This window comes from Pelodiscus sinensis, chromosome 28 (assembly GCF_049634645.1).
Source record: "Pelodiscus sinensis isolate JC-2024 chromosome 28, ASM4963464v1, whole genome shotgun sequence".
NCBI lineage: Eukaryota > Metazoa > Chordata > Testudines > Trionychidae > Pelodiscus > Pelodiscus sinensis.
The window spans coordinates 9,466,214-9,480,582 of NC_134738.1; the positions used below are offsets into that span (position 1 = coordinate 9,466,214).

General features: G+C 48.5%; 1 protein-coding gene across 4 annotated transcripts in view; it reads right to left on the reverse strand.

Moving 5' to 3' along the window:
* Nucleotides 1-14,369, reverse strand: part of DOCK5 (dedicator of cytokinesis 5) — a 183,901-nt gene that overhangs the window by 54,400 nt on the left and 115,132 nt on the right. For all 4 annotated transcript variants that reach the window (XR_012897943.1, XM_075910678.1, XM_075910679.1 and 1 more), the window contains 7 exons: nt 14,068-14,138; nt 11,789-11,895; nt 7,597-7,733; nt 6,924-7,019; nt 5,201-5,299; nt 1,626-1,720; nt 609-687 (listed from right to left, as the gene is read on the reverse strand). Coding sequence is in view for 3 of the 4 variants with exons in the window: in XM_075910678.1 (XP_075766793.1) it covers nt 609-687; nt 1,626-1,720; nt 5,201-5,299; nt 6,924-7,019; nt 7,597-7,733; nt 11,789-11,895; nt 14,068-14,138 (684 nt within the window). In the remaining variant the exon portion in view is untranslated. The remainder of the gene's footprint in view (nt 1-608; nt 688-1,625; nt 1,721-5,200; nt 5,300-6,923; nt 7,020-7,596; nt 7,734-11,788; nt 11,896-14,067; nt 14,139-14,369) is intronic.

Here is a 14,369-nt window from a genome sequence, read left to right on the forward strand (position 1 = left end):
TCTACACTAGCTCGTTAGTTCGAGCTAGGTAGGGTAATTAGGGCAAGCAGAGTTGCAAATGAAGCCCGAGATTTAAATATCCCGGGCTTCATTTGCATGTTCCCAGGTGCTGCCATTTTTAAATCCCCCTTAGTCCGAACTCCGTGCCCATGGCTACACGCGGCGTGGAGTAGGTAGTTCGAATTAAAGATCCTAATTCGAACTACCGTTATTCCTCATTCCACAATGAGTGTCCCAGTCCAGAACATTAATAAGACCATGCCTCCCTGAAGGAGAATGTTGCCATCAAATCTCTCTAAAGTGCCAGCAACTTTTATAGACAACTTAACAGAAAAGTAAGGGGTGGAGAGAGAAACTTTCATGCTCCTGCTTTAGCACATGCAGATGAGCATAGAACATGCTCCACAGGTCACTAGCCGAGCACGAGCCTGTGTTAAAAGCAGCATCTCGGGTTAGAAATTTCCCATTCATGATACTTGTCCGACCAGTAACACCACTGATTTCAGTCACAAAACTGGCATCCGTCGGAGTTGAAGGCACCTGTCACCCCTCCGGACTCACTCAGTCCCAAAGCAGTCAGGACAATCTGGAACTGAATTTATCCTCACCTGGAGTTCGAAATTTGCTTGATCCAGAAAGAATCGGTTGAGCACAGATGTAAATTGGTTCACGGCTCGGAGGAAAACCCTGGAAAAGTCAACACAGGGAAGGAGGCATTTGTGGAAGCAGAAACATGCCTAGATGTACATCTCCTTTTTGTAATCTCACACTAGACACAAACGGGTGACCTCAGATGATCAGTTCTTCCAACATAATCCTTCCCTTTCACTTCCCACTGACTGCAGAGGATTTGGGAGAAGGTTATTTCTTTGTTTCTCAACAGAAGCATGTCTGATTTAGGGAAGTTTGAAATGAAATGACCTATTTGGTCATCAAGGTCCCTTCCACCCTAGTGCCTGCCTCATGTCAGACGTTAACTGATACTTTATGCATAGAGGTAGGGGGGCGGGCGACAGAACACCCTTCTTTCCCCCCCGCCTTCCCTTCTATTTATTTCAAGTTTCCTTATCCTCTATTCATAACTCCGGTCATCTGAAGAAGTGGGCTGTGCCCATGAAAGCTCAGGATATCTTCTACATCAGTGGTCCCCAACGCTGTGGCCGTGGGTCCCATGGCGCCCGCCAGGGGATTTATGTGCACCCACGGAATGATCTGAGCCGATCCCGCCCCCGGGCGCATGACACATGTGCTGTGCTGGCCCTGGGCGCATGGTGCATGGGCGGCCCCTGCCCCGGGCACGTGGCACATGCATGGTGCCGGTGCCGGGCGTGTGGCACACGGGGGTCCCTGCCCCGGGTGCGCGGCACATGCGCGGTGCCGCCCTTGGGCACACAGCATGTGAGCGGCCCCGCCCACGAGCGCCCGACAGCCCCGAAAGGTTGGGGACCACTGATCTACATGTTTTGTTAGTCTATAAAGTGCTACCAGACCATTTGCTTGCTGTTTTTTTTCTGCATATCTCAAGTTACTTGCAGCAGCTCTAGGACAAAACCCCCTCAATCCCACAGCCAATAGGTTCTGAAGAAGCCTTCAACCTGCAGCAGCGTCTGGGAGAGGCTGTTTACCTGCTCTGCATCATGTTCATCACCATCCAGTCGCTCGCATAGACATTCTTTCCTATCAGATCCTTAAACATGATGAAGGTTTCCATCAGAAAGTCCTGTACAAAAATAAGCAACATGCAAGCTTGAAGCAGACTGGCCTGGAATCAGACGGAAAGACAGGGCGGGAGGCCAGCATGTGTGACAGCAGAGTCCATTGATCACAGCTCCACTGTAACTCAATTACGTCTGAAATCTCATCCATCCAATTACAGGAGGGAAAATACCCCTCCCGCCATCTGTTTAATAAAGTCAATTACAGCTATTCTTATGGTTTGACGCCAATGCCTAGATGTGCAGGGAGCCTTAAAAAGCAAAACAGGTTTTCAAAGTATTTTGGACTAATACAGGTTGGCTCTCCCTGCTCTGGCACCTTCGGGTCCTAATTGGTCCCAGATGAGGAATTTTTCCAGACTGGGGGGGGGAGGGGTGTCATTTCTGTACCTCTGCTGCCTCCCTCACCTTGCACCCCACCCCCCCAGCCTTCTTGGGTCCCCCATAGCATGCTGGGCTTCCCAGCTCCCCCCCCCCCCCCGTCCCCACAGCCCAGCTGAGCTGCACGAGGGTCCCCACCCCCATCCACATAGTACTGTGCTCCCAGTCCTCCCATCCCCCAGAATGCACCCGGACACTGATCCTGGAACATGCGTGGTCCTTCTGGACCAGAGAGTTCCGGTTTATAGAGGTACAACCTGTCCTTCCCTTCAAATGTATGAATAATGGCATCACATAAGGCAGCGGCATGATTGTGTATTATACAGGGAGTTGTCATTCCCCAGTCACTTAGAATATGTCTATACAACAAGACAAATGTGAAATAGCTTAATTCGGCTTTTGTCTACACAGCAGGAAGGCAAAGGAAGACCACTCCTCCTCCCACTTCCCTTACTCGTCCTGAAATGAGGGTGACAGGAGTTGGAGTAACAAATCCTTTAGCTCCCGATTATTTCCAAATAATGGCTTGTTGCGTAGAAGCGCATTATGTTATTTCAAAGAACGCTGCTGTGTAGACGTAACCTTAGGTCTTATCTAGACTAGCTATGATATTAGCAAATGTCGACAGTAGAACAGTCTTGACCAAGAGCTACACTGGTCAAGTGAAAGCCAACACACCTTAAGAGCTGATCTAGAAGAGGCCTTTCTACTTAGTTGTAGGATGAGGAGTTGGATTTGTACACAGGAAAGCTGTCTTTGTAATGCATACTGTAATTCCCTGGGCTTGAAGAAAGCCATTAACTGGTTGGTACATTACAAAGCCAATTTCTCCTCCCTTTAATATCTGTATTTTCACATCAAAAGCGATGTAATGGACACATCCAGCCCACTTAATTAGCCTCATTAACATGGTTCCTACAGTTGACAGGGACATCTGCTGCTGTTCTATATAACTCTTGGTTTCTGTTATTTCCACTCCAACTCATCCGATGAAGTGGATTTTACCCGTGAAATCTCATGATTCTATATATTTTGGTTAGTCTCTAAAGTGCCACAGGTCTAATCAGGTGAGTTACTAAGTCACAGAGTTAAGATTTGGAACGTTACCTACTATTCACTTGAGTGGCTTTTTCAGTCTAGGCAGTGAAATTGCCAAAATATCTGTGTCCTGCAGATGGCTGTGTTGCTTAACAAAATCACCCACAACTATAACCAGCCAGAGAAGCAAAGGCAGCTTCCGGCTGTTCCCAGCAGGTTGCACGTTTTACAATAAGTTCTGAACTAGGTAATACAGAAACACAACTGCACATTCTGTCGAGCCTGTATTCCTGCTCTCTGTGCTGTTCTGCAAAGCCACAGGCAGAGACAAGCTATCAGGATCTGGGACTACTATTGAGACCCATGTCACACCACTGATGCTTGTGCACTAGTCTCACCCACTGGGTTCTGAGCATGCTGTGGGGAAGGAAGACGGGGCATGGGATGGCCACACAACTCAAAGGTAACACAACTCAACGAACACCAGTTTCAAGAAGGTAACTCTCTTTTCTTCTTTGACTGATTGCTCATATCCATTCCATTAGGTGACTAAGTAACATCTCTGGAGGCAGGATTTTGACCGCAACACAGCGTTGTCTCTAGCCTCCGGAGTGATGGTGTAGTCACACTTAAACGTGTGGACGGAGGACCACATGGCAGCTTTTACAGATGTCCTGGATCAGCACGTGCACAAGGAAGGCAGCCGTTGACACCTTAGCTCTGGTTGAATGGGCTTTAGGGTCGCATGAGACTCCTTAAGCACCTATAATTTCGTGTTCATTTTCTCTGAGGCTGCATGCACCTCAAACTCCAAGAACCCAAGTCAGCTGACCTTGGTCAGCCACCGTGATGCCACCTGCCTTATTCCAAACAGGTGTATCCTCGGGGATGTCTAATCACAGATCCCTCTGTGCTAGGTACTGTACAAATGCATTACAAACAGTTAATCCCTGCTCCCAAAGGTTTGCAACAAGAACACAGCTTTTCAGAAACCTCATCTGGGTTTGAAACAGGACCCTACTCAATCCGACTGGGCATGGTTTCAAGTTTTACTGCCAGGATGCCCTGTGGCTCTTCTTAAAACCACATATGCATGTGTTTGGAAATTAAAATAAATACTGCCCCAAGCTTGTTGGCTTTTTCCTCAGCCCAGAACAACAGAAGGGGAGTCCAAGCTCTTAACTGAACCTTAAAGAAAAGAACAAGAGGACAAAAAAAAAAAAAAAAAGAGCAAAGACAAGACGACAAGGACAGAGCCAGACGAGAAAGAACGAGGAAAATGAAGCCTGCTTTTCCTCTCACCCTCATTCACGCTTTTTTCTTACAGCTTCTCACTGACACAGGCTTGGAGAGGCAGTAAAGGTTTGTTTTCACTCTACATGACAAATTAGCCCAACGCTTTGTTGAGTCAGCAAACAGCCAGTGGAGCTGTACCCGGCTGGCATGAAGTGAATGTTCGCATACTCCACGGGGATGGGTGCAAGAGCCTGAATGGAACATACGAGCTGGACAGAAACTAGGGATGGCAAAATGCAGCTAATGAGGTAACCATGTAACCTTCAAAAAATCGTAGCAGTTTCCTAGTTATACACTGCAGGTTCTGCAGCATAAAGCTCCCGAGCAGTTAGCTGTGCTGCGGCCTCTATGGGATAAGCATTATACTGCAGAGCCCGCAGTGTGGGGCAGCAGCCAACTCCCTGGGAGCCAGTGCGTGCCGGAAGCTGACATAAGCCACCTCCTGGCCTGCACTGGCTCCCACCTGTTATCCAGCTCCTGGGGAGCTGGCTGCCGCCCCACACTGCTGCCTCTGTATCAGCAGTATCTGGGGTGGTAGTTGGCACCCCGGGAGCTGGCGTGTACTGGGTCCCGACCCCGCTCCCAGCGAGCTGGCTGCTACCCCGCACTGGGGGCTCTGATACAGGTGGCAGCCCGCACGTAACCATTACAGTAACCAATAAGGTCATGCTCATTTAAACAGTCACACTATGGCATCCTTCATAGAAACCCCTAATATTAGAGAGTGATGCTACGTGGACTGGGCTGCAGTCCGGGCGAAGCCGACTTACGATAATATCCTGTCTGGTTTTGAAAGTGCTGATGTAGTGGTTATAGTGGAAATCGTCCATCTGTCTCAGGATGGCTGTCATGCAGGCTACAAAACTACCCTGGAACGGAAGACCAAAAAAGCAGTTGGTAAATTATCTTTCTGCACTAAAGCCCCAGTTCAGCACAGTGTCTAATTTTAGTCACATGAATAGTCTTGATTTCAAAAGGACCACGTACGTCCTCTAAGTCTGGCACCCATCTCAGTTTTTTGCTAACTTGGGGTCTGACAATGCACGTACTAATGTCTTGTCATGTGATTGTTTTTCACTCCCAAGATCAATAACATCTGCAGCGCTTCTTGGATAGCAGCGGGCTAATACCTACGGATTCATCTGGAAATCACTCCTCATAGGATTTAAGCCTGAGGAAAGGAGGTGGGACAGTTTTTATCCCTTCTAGGACTGGAATTCATAAAAAAATGTTCCCAGTAAGAAACTGAAATGAAATCACGCTGGTTCCTATAAATGCAAGTAGCAGCTTTTACACGCTGAGCTACGGAGACCCTGGCAGTTTGGTAAATGACACGAAAGGCTCTTCCTCGGAGAGGAATGTTTTCCCTTCGTGGCTGATCACTAGGGGGAGTTCTGCTGAAATGCCAACATTTAAGTTTGAAAAGCCGAAGTCTCCTACGTCAATGTTAAACTGCACCCTCAAAGGCTTGATCGATAAACACATTCGATGGAAACCATTTGCCAATATCAAACCTCTTCCTGTGAAGTGATTTTCATGCTAGATTGACAGTTCTCTTTCCACCCCAGACCAAGTATAGTGCAGGCAAGACCGTCTCAAGGAAGCGGCGAGGCCTCGGACATAGGCGCTGTGTTTCTAATGTGCAGGGGGGTGCTCCTGCACCCAGGCCTCGCCCCCACTCCACTCCTTCCCCCAAGACCCCACCTTCCTTCTATTTACCCCTCCCAATGCCTCTTCCTGCCCAGCTTCCCCCCTCCCCCGAGGGACCCTCGCTCCTCTTCCTTCCCTGCCCCAGTGCTTCCAGATGCTGCAAAACATCTGACATGAGGCAGGCACTAGGGTGGAAGGGAGGTTCTGGTAGGGGGATACCGATGGGTGTTTAGCACCCACCTCTAACCCCCTCCTGCTTGCCTGCCTGCCACTCACCGCCCCCCCATTCACCTCCTTATTCTGCTCACTCACCTCTCTCAGCTCTCTGTGGGGGCCCCCCCAAAACACAGGGCCCAGGGTTGTCACCCCAATTCTCCGCATCCAAGGGATGGCTCGGAGTGCTAGCCACAGCAGTGCAAACCTCCTGTTTTTTCACCAACCTATTTCTCCCCAGACTTGGGAAGGACAGCTATTGGGGTGGGGATACTTCAGCATGTGGGACCCAGATTAATTAGTGCTTCTACAATGTGGCTGCCGGACTGTTAGAAAATGTACGGCGACCCAGACACACTGCACGTATGACACACTGAAGAGTCAGCAGGCAGTAAGGCCTTGCAGGCCCTATTGTCCAGACTTGATTAAAAATGGTGCCTTAGCAAAGGAAGGTTCTGTATCCCACTTCTGCCACCAAGACCCAATTTTAATAGGACTGGGGGGACCTTCCCATCACTCCCCACAGATACCACCCAGTGACAGGAAACACGGTAAGGGAAGGCTCCAGCCTGCCAAAGTGTCAGAGTGATGGGTTGAAAGCCAAGAACAGAAGCAAGCAAAGGGTCTCACGATATGCGGAGACTGTCTGCTCATCCCAATCACCGTCCGGTTTATCCGCCTCAGCAGGCGCTCCATGATCATCTGGATGTGAACAGCCGTGGGCCCCTGAAGAGATGAAACAAGCATGGGCTTTAGCTTAAGCTCCGCATGGCCTATTCTGCAGAGAGATTTGTTGTCGGGAAGGGCCAGGCTGACCGTGATTGTCAGAGGACCGCTGGACAAGGAGACTTTGCCCAACAAAAACTCACTTAAATAGTTTTAGACTCGGAGAAGGGGAGGAATGAATCTCTGCACCAGCGCAGGGCCCAGCACAGGGATTCACTGCAGGCTCATCTTCCCTGTGCTGGACCTAGATCGGCTCCCAGAGCAAGTTAGAGCCGCACGAAGGCAGCTCTAACGTGTGCTCCCTTCTTTTATATCCCCTATAAGTGCTGCATCAGCAGATCACCTCTCTGGGGATGATCTGACCCCGGCCTGTCCTAGAACATCTTGGCTCCACTTTCGATTGCGTCTAATTAAAGATAAATCGGACCTAACGTCTCACGCCCCCTAAAGAAACGCTTCCGCAAACTTCTGGCCTCGTTGACTCTGCAATAATTGGTTCGGCGAGGTGCACTGAAGAGGGCTTTGTTCCTCCTCTGACCTCCCCCAGGGCGACCACCCCAGCCAGGACAACACTTACCACATCCTTCCGATTGAGCACTTCTAGAATGTTGCTAAGGAGTTGAGCACAGGCCTCGTGGTCAGGTTTGTTTGAGTTGTCATCCAGCTGGCCACTTAGCTGATCTATTACGAGAGGCAGGAGCGCGTCCCTGCATTCTGAGAAAAGAAGACACCGAACAATGCCTCACGGTGGTCCAAGAATGATCGTCTTGTAAATGACCGCAACTAGTAAACCTTGCGCCTCAGGCTGACTCAGTCACAATTAAAATCACGTGAAAGTGGAGCGAATAGGCAGACAACAGCATGGTCCTTAGTGGGGACTCAAGGGCTAGGTCTACACTACTCCTTGCGCCAGAAATATGCAAATGAGGCTAAGCATAGAATATTGCCAAGCCTCATTTGCATACCTAATGAGCCACCATTTTTGCAGAAGAGGCTCTTGCGTCGGAAGAAGCTATCTACCCTGCCCCTTCTTGCACAAGGAAAACCCTCTTGCGCCATGCCGCGACGCTGATTATTTTCAGGAATAACGGCATTGCGCAAGAGGGATTTTCGTGCGCAAGAAGGGGCAGCGTAGACAGCTCCTTCGGGCGCAAGAGCCTCTTCTGCAAAATGGCGGCTCATTAGGTATGCAAATGATGCTTGGCGATATTCCATGTGTAGCCTCATTTGCATATTTCTGGCGCCAAGGAGCCGCCAGTGTAGACATAGCCAATGTGCCCAACGTAAGGGATCCATTATCTCACCACCTTCTAGCTGCTGCTCTTTGCTAGTTAGAGAGATTTCTCTTCAGGGCACTAACATAGGACTTGAACCATTCCCATTCCCCCCCCCGCCAGCCCCAGGTTGATTTCCTGTCTTGTTTGACTTCCTGCATGACCTTAAAAAGGGTCTATGGGGAAAACTTCCAAAGTGACACTGGCATTTAGGAGACTACATCTCCTTTTCCAAAGCGATTTAGGGCCCAATTTCTCATAGGTATTTAATAATAGTATTTAGTACTTGTATAGGCAACTAAAGACGCGAATAGGAACTTAGTGGGATTTTCAAAAGCACCGAAGCAGGCAGGATGTCTAGATATCTATCTGCTCCTAAGTCACTTTAGAAAATGGGATTTAGGCACTTTTGACATTTTTGCCTCTCCCTCTGCCTCAGTTCCCCATCTGTAAAATGGGGATAATAGCTCTTCTCTAATTCACACGGATGTTGTGAGGATCAACACGTTCTAGATTGTGAGGTGCTCCTCTCTACTCTGGGAATAGGGGCCAGATAAGCGCCTCAATCAGATATGATGTTCATAACAAATGGTAGCTGAACACAGCAGTCACCAGCTAACCTGGAAGCTATGCAGCATGGATCAAACCTGGCATGACTAGAAGTCAGTAGAGTTAATTACAGACGCAGAGTCTCCTTTGGGATAAATTAAAATCTCTACTGGCTGCAATCACACATATGCTAGTAACACCTAGCACATGCCTGGGGCTTTTCATCTGTAGCTCTCAAAGTGCTTTGCAAAGAAGAGTCAACATTACTGTCCTCATTTTGCAGATTTGGAAACTGAAAGGCTACAGCTACACTGGCCAGTTTTGCACAAGAACGTATGCAAATGAGGCGCAGCAATAAATATTGCCGTACCTCATATGCATAATTAATGAGCCACCATTTTGCGCAAGAGGCCTTTGCGCAAGAGGGATCAGTCTACGCTGCTCCTTCTTGCATAAAAACTCCCTCTTGTGCAAGAGCTGTTCTGCCTGAAAATAAGCAACAGAACGGCTCCTGCGCAAGAGGGGTTTTTTGCACAAGGAGGAGCAGTATAGACAGTTCATTAAGTATGCAAATGAGGTGCGGCGATATTCATCACCGCAAGTCATTTGCATATGTTCTTGTGCAAGACTGGCCAGTGTAGACATAGCCATAGAGAGAGAGGTGAAAGCCACAATATTCGAATGTGGGTGTCTAAAATCAGCCACCTAAATTCGTATTTGCATCCGTAATAAGGAGCCCCATTTTCAGAGCTGCTTGTTACTTAATTGCTGCCTTTCTGGGAATGCGTAGACATATTTTTGCTGTTCTAGGAACTCTGGTACAGGGTTGAACCTCTCTAGTCTGGCACCCTTGGGACCTTACCGGTGCTGAACCAGAGAATCTGCCAAATGATGGGAAGTCAGTATTCTCTAGAAGCATTACCAACACTTCCATTGCTTGCTGGGCTCTTAGAAGACAGTAAGGGCTAAATCAGAGCTAAATAACAGCACAAAACACTGAGGCTGTGTCTAGACTACATGCCTCTGTCGGCAGAGGCATGTAGATTAGACACATAGGCAAAGTCAAATGAAGCCGCGATTTAAATGATCACGGCTTCATTTAAATTTACACGGCTGCTGCGCTGAGCCGACAAACAGCTGATTAGTGCGCTGAGCCGACAAACAGCTGGTCTGGACGCTCCCCTGTCGACATCAAAGCCCTTTGTCGGCAGCCCCGTTATTCCTCATGGAATGAGGTTTACCGGGGCTGCCGACAAAGGGCTTTGATGTCTACAGGGGAGCGTCCAGACTAGCGCGCTGAGCCGACAAACAGCTGATCAGCCATGTAAATTTAAATGAAGCCGCGATCATTTAAATCGCGGCTTCATTTGACTTTGCGAAAACAACAAATCTACGTGGCTCCGTCGACGGAGCCATGTAGTTTAGACGTACCCTGAGAGCCAGGACTGGTGGCTGTACATAAACTTTATGGAACTGTGGGAAACTTGGTCACACCCACGGTAAGAGGACTTCCGGCTAACTAAAAATCATAGAATCCTAGGGCTGGAAGAGACCTCAGGAGGTCATCAAGTCCAACCCCTGCCAAAGCAGGACCAATCCCAACCAAAGCAGGACCGATCATGGCAGGCCACAGATGTTACTGGAGCAGAGAGTGCCAGAGTAGAGAGGTTCATCCTGTATTTGCATCTGTGTTCTGCAGTCCTGGAGAAACACAGTACTCTTTGTGACATACAGAAGCACGAAGTTATGGTACATGGTCCTTCGTGATGCTCTTAGGGATTGACTCCATGTGCCCAATGTAAGCGATGCATTCTCTCACCACCTTCTAGCTGCCGCTCTTTGCTAGACTTAGGGAAACAACTGTTTCTGGCTGTGCAAGCTGTTAGAGGGAAAGGGAGGAGCAGGGACGGAAGGCAAATCAGCGGATTCATGGAGCGCTGTAAGTGCTGAGAGCGAGGGGGAGGAGTAGGTAGTGCAGAGCTCCAGTGCACGAGACGTGGAGGAAGGGGCAGATGGTGTGTGGGCTGCAGGTGAGTGTATCATGGGCCATGAGCTGCCCACCCCTGGCAATCATGCAGCCCACTGAGATGAAGGAGGGCTACTTATGTGGCCCACTGACTAATCTTGGTTGCCCATCGCTGGCTTAAAAACTTCAGCCACAGACCAGAATCCCCGTGTGCCAAGGGCTGCACAAACCGAACATAAAGTTGATCCCTGAGTCTGAGTCAGGGTTGGGCAAAAGGGCCTCCATGAGCTGAATCCGGCTCGCCAAGTGGGTTGAACTGGCCCGCAGAAGCCCTGGTGCTCCACCGCCCACAAGCCAATCAAGGTCTGGGGGCAAGGGGAAGCACGCACAGTTTTCTCTGCTTTGCCAGAAGCATGTGGCACTTAGAAGCACCACATGTTCCTGGCAGGGTGGGAAGAGTCTTTGCATGTTCCCCCTGCCCCCAAGCCCTGATTGGTCTGGGGGCAGAAGGGGGAGTATGCGAAGTCTCCTCCTGCAGCCAGAGGCATGGGCGCCTAGAGGGAACCTTTTTTTGGGTGGGGGGGAGGGAGAGAAGACTTCACACGCTCCCCCACTGCCAGACCAATCATGGTCTGTGGATAAGGAAGTATCCTGGCCCTGCCCCATCCCGTGTGGCCCAGGGCCACTTCAAAAATTTCTGAAGTGGCCCCTCGTAAAAAAAATTATTGCCCACCCCTGATCCAAGTACTCCCTCCACCCCATCCCCAATGAGACAGCACTGGTCGGCCTACAGGTAGTGCCCAAAGCACACCAATCACCTCGTTGTTGCCAGGTTTTTTTTGCAGGCATCACAGCAAAGGAGAATTTGAAGGAGGGATTTGAGGGAGAAATTTAAGAGAGAGACGTGAACTTTACAGGCAAGTATTTGTTTGAGAAGGTGCATTTCCTGCAGTCGTTGGAGATCTCAAGGGGCGACTCACCGGATTGTTTGAACAGATCACTGTCCACTATCTTGGTCATGCAGTTGAGTTTCTGCCGAACTAACTGGTTGTCAGGGATGCTCTGGATAAATTTGCTGAAGAGGACACTAGAATGCAAAGCACAAGAGGGAAAGATGATCTGTATTTTCACCCGGAAGCTGCTTTTGGCATCACTCCACGTAATACTTTGCATGGCCCCAGCTCAAGCAGCCATGACATTGTGCTGAGAACAGCCTCAAGGTAAACCAGTATGAAGCTCCACGCCATATGGGCTTCAGGAAGCTTATTAAAGAACTTTCAAGAAACTGAACGGCGACCAGAATCAGCAGGGTGCTACCTGACAGCTAATTACCCTCATGTGACAAGCTGCCATGAAAATTCACCAGCCCAGGCTTGGAATCTCTTCGCCCTTCCTTACCCTGCTCAGAAATAAAAATGAAATGAAATCGCCCTGAGCAAACAGAATTTTGCCAGGCTGCAAGATAACAACGAGGTGCAGCAGTGGCTGGGGGTTACATGCTTGACTCCAATCCAGAAGGTTTGGCATTGACGTCTCACACTGCAAGGCCACTTCCCGTTCACCCCACTGCACCATGGGTGCTTGATCCATCAGGTTAGGGCGGATGGCCAGACAGGGTTCTGGCTAATTGTTCCCTGCTGTGCCTTTAGTTATGAAACTGACGTGCCTTAATGCCAGCCCAATGAGTCATGGGCACGTGACCATTTCCATCACCTCCCTAAATACCTCCCATTTCAAGGGAGAACATAAGAACGGGCAGACTGGGTCAGACCAAAGGTCCATCTAGCCCAGCATCCTGTCTGCTGACAATGGCCAATGCCAGGTGCTCCAGAGAGAGGGAACAGATCCCTCCCCTTTTACCCATTCCCAGCCTCTAACAAACAAAGGTTAGGACCACTATCCCTGCCCATCCTGGCTAATAGCCATTGATGAATTTATCTAGCTCTTTTTTGAACCCTGTTAAAGTCCTGGCCTTCACAAAATCCTCTGGCAAGGAGTTCCACAGGTTGACTGTGTCTCACATGAAGACATACTTCCTTTTATTTGTTTAAAACCTGCTACCTATTAAATCACTCATTTTACTCCCAGAGCGAATTACATTCCACGTATATTTGGCACCCTCTCGCTATTATTTTTCTCTGCTCAAGCTCATGGGAAGAAATGGGCTTTGCCCACAAAAGCTCATACTACTGTATATGATACTATAAATTTTTTGTTTGTCTCGAAGGTGCCACAGGACACCTGTAACTTCTTGTTTTCAAAGTTACAGTCTAACATGGCTACCCCTCTGAGACTGTTATCTCCAGTTATTTCCATCTGAAATAAGATTCCCGGCTGAAGACAGGGAAAGCTATTCACATTTTAAGTTCTGGGCATGAATAAATTGTATGTATCCTGCCACTCTGGCTTTTGTAAGGCATGGGGTCATGGCAGCCCAAGATCTAATCATCCAAGGGCTTTGCATCCTTGAATTTCCAATCGGAAGGAACTCAGGAAAATTCAGTTGAAACACTAATTCCTTTGGACTGCAGCGCTAAGACCAGGGGTGTCCAAACTTTTTTCAAAGAGGGCCAGATTTGATGAAGTGAACATGCGTGAGGGCCGACCATTTTGCCTGACATTCTTTGAACCATTAAAATTAAATTAAAATTAACTATTTTATGCAAAGTTTATTGCAAACGGCATACTTTTCATTTCGTCACATGGATGACAAATCTAAACAGGTGTTAAATCACTCTGCCTTTCATATCTGAAGGCCAGATGAAAAAAAAATCCTGGAAGCTGAAATATGTCAGGAACATTGTAAAGTACATTACATATTATTGGTAATAAAGGTTGTCTGTCAACTTTTAAGTTCAAAAAATATGAACAGGAACATAACACCAAGTATACATGTTGTGTCCAAATATATTTCTAACTGATTTAGACCAACTGACATTAACTGAGATTTTACAATGTATTCATCTCAATACATATGGATTCGTCGGGGGCCATAAAAGATAGATATTGCCAAATTACCTGTGGGGCCGTATTAAACCGGAACACGGGCCGCAATTGGCCCGCGGGCCGGACTTTGGACATGCCTGGCTAAGACCATGATGCGGCTTCCTCTAAACGCTTCAGAGGAAAATGCCCAAATAAATTCACGTAGCTTGCCACAATTAATTACTGCAGTGGCATGTGTAGGGCAATTTCCAACACTCCCCCAAAAGATGCACGGTAAGTAGATTTAGAAAACAAACACACTTAACGCAATCACCTGAGTTCAACCGGATCAAATACCAATTTGAGATCATTGATGATGCTTGGTAAGTATTTTAACGCTGCACCCTGCAGGAGAAAAAGGAGGCTGGGTGAGATTAATCCATTCGTCATACTAGGGTACAAGCCTGAGCGTTTGCTGCTCAACATCACCGGAAGATGCTCTCATCAGCAGAGGCAGGATCTGGTTCAGTCAAGAGCAAAGCTGCAGGCCTCTGTGGCGAGCTGGTTTGTGAGCGACTCGAAGCCTCAGCATCTGCACCTCTGCAGGTCAGAGTGGAAAGGGAGCTGCACCAGTAA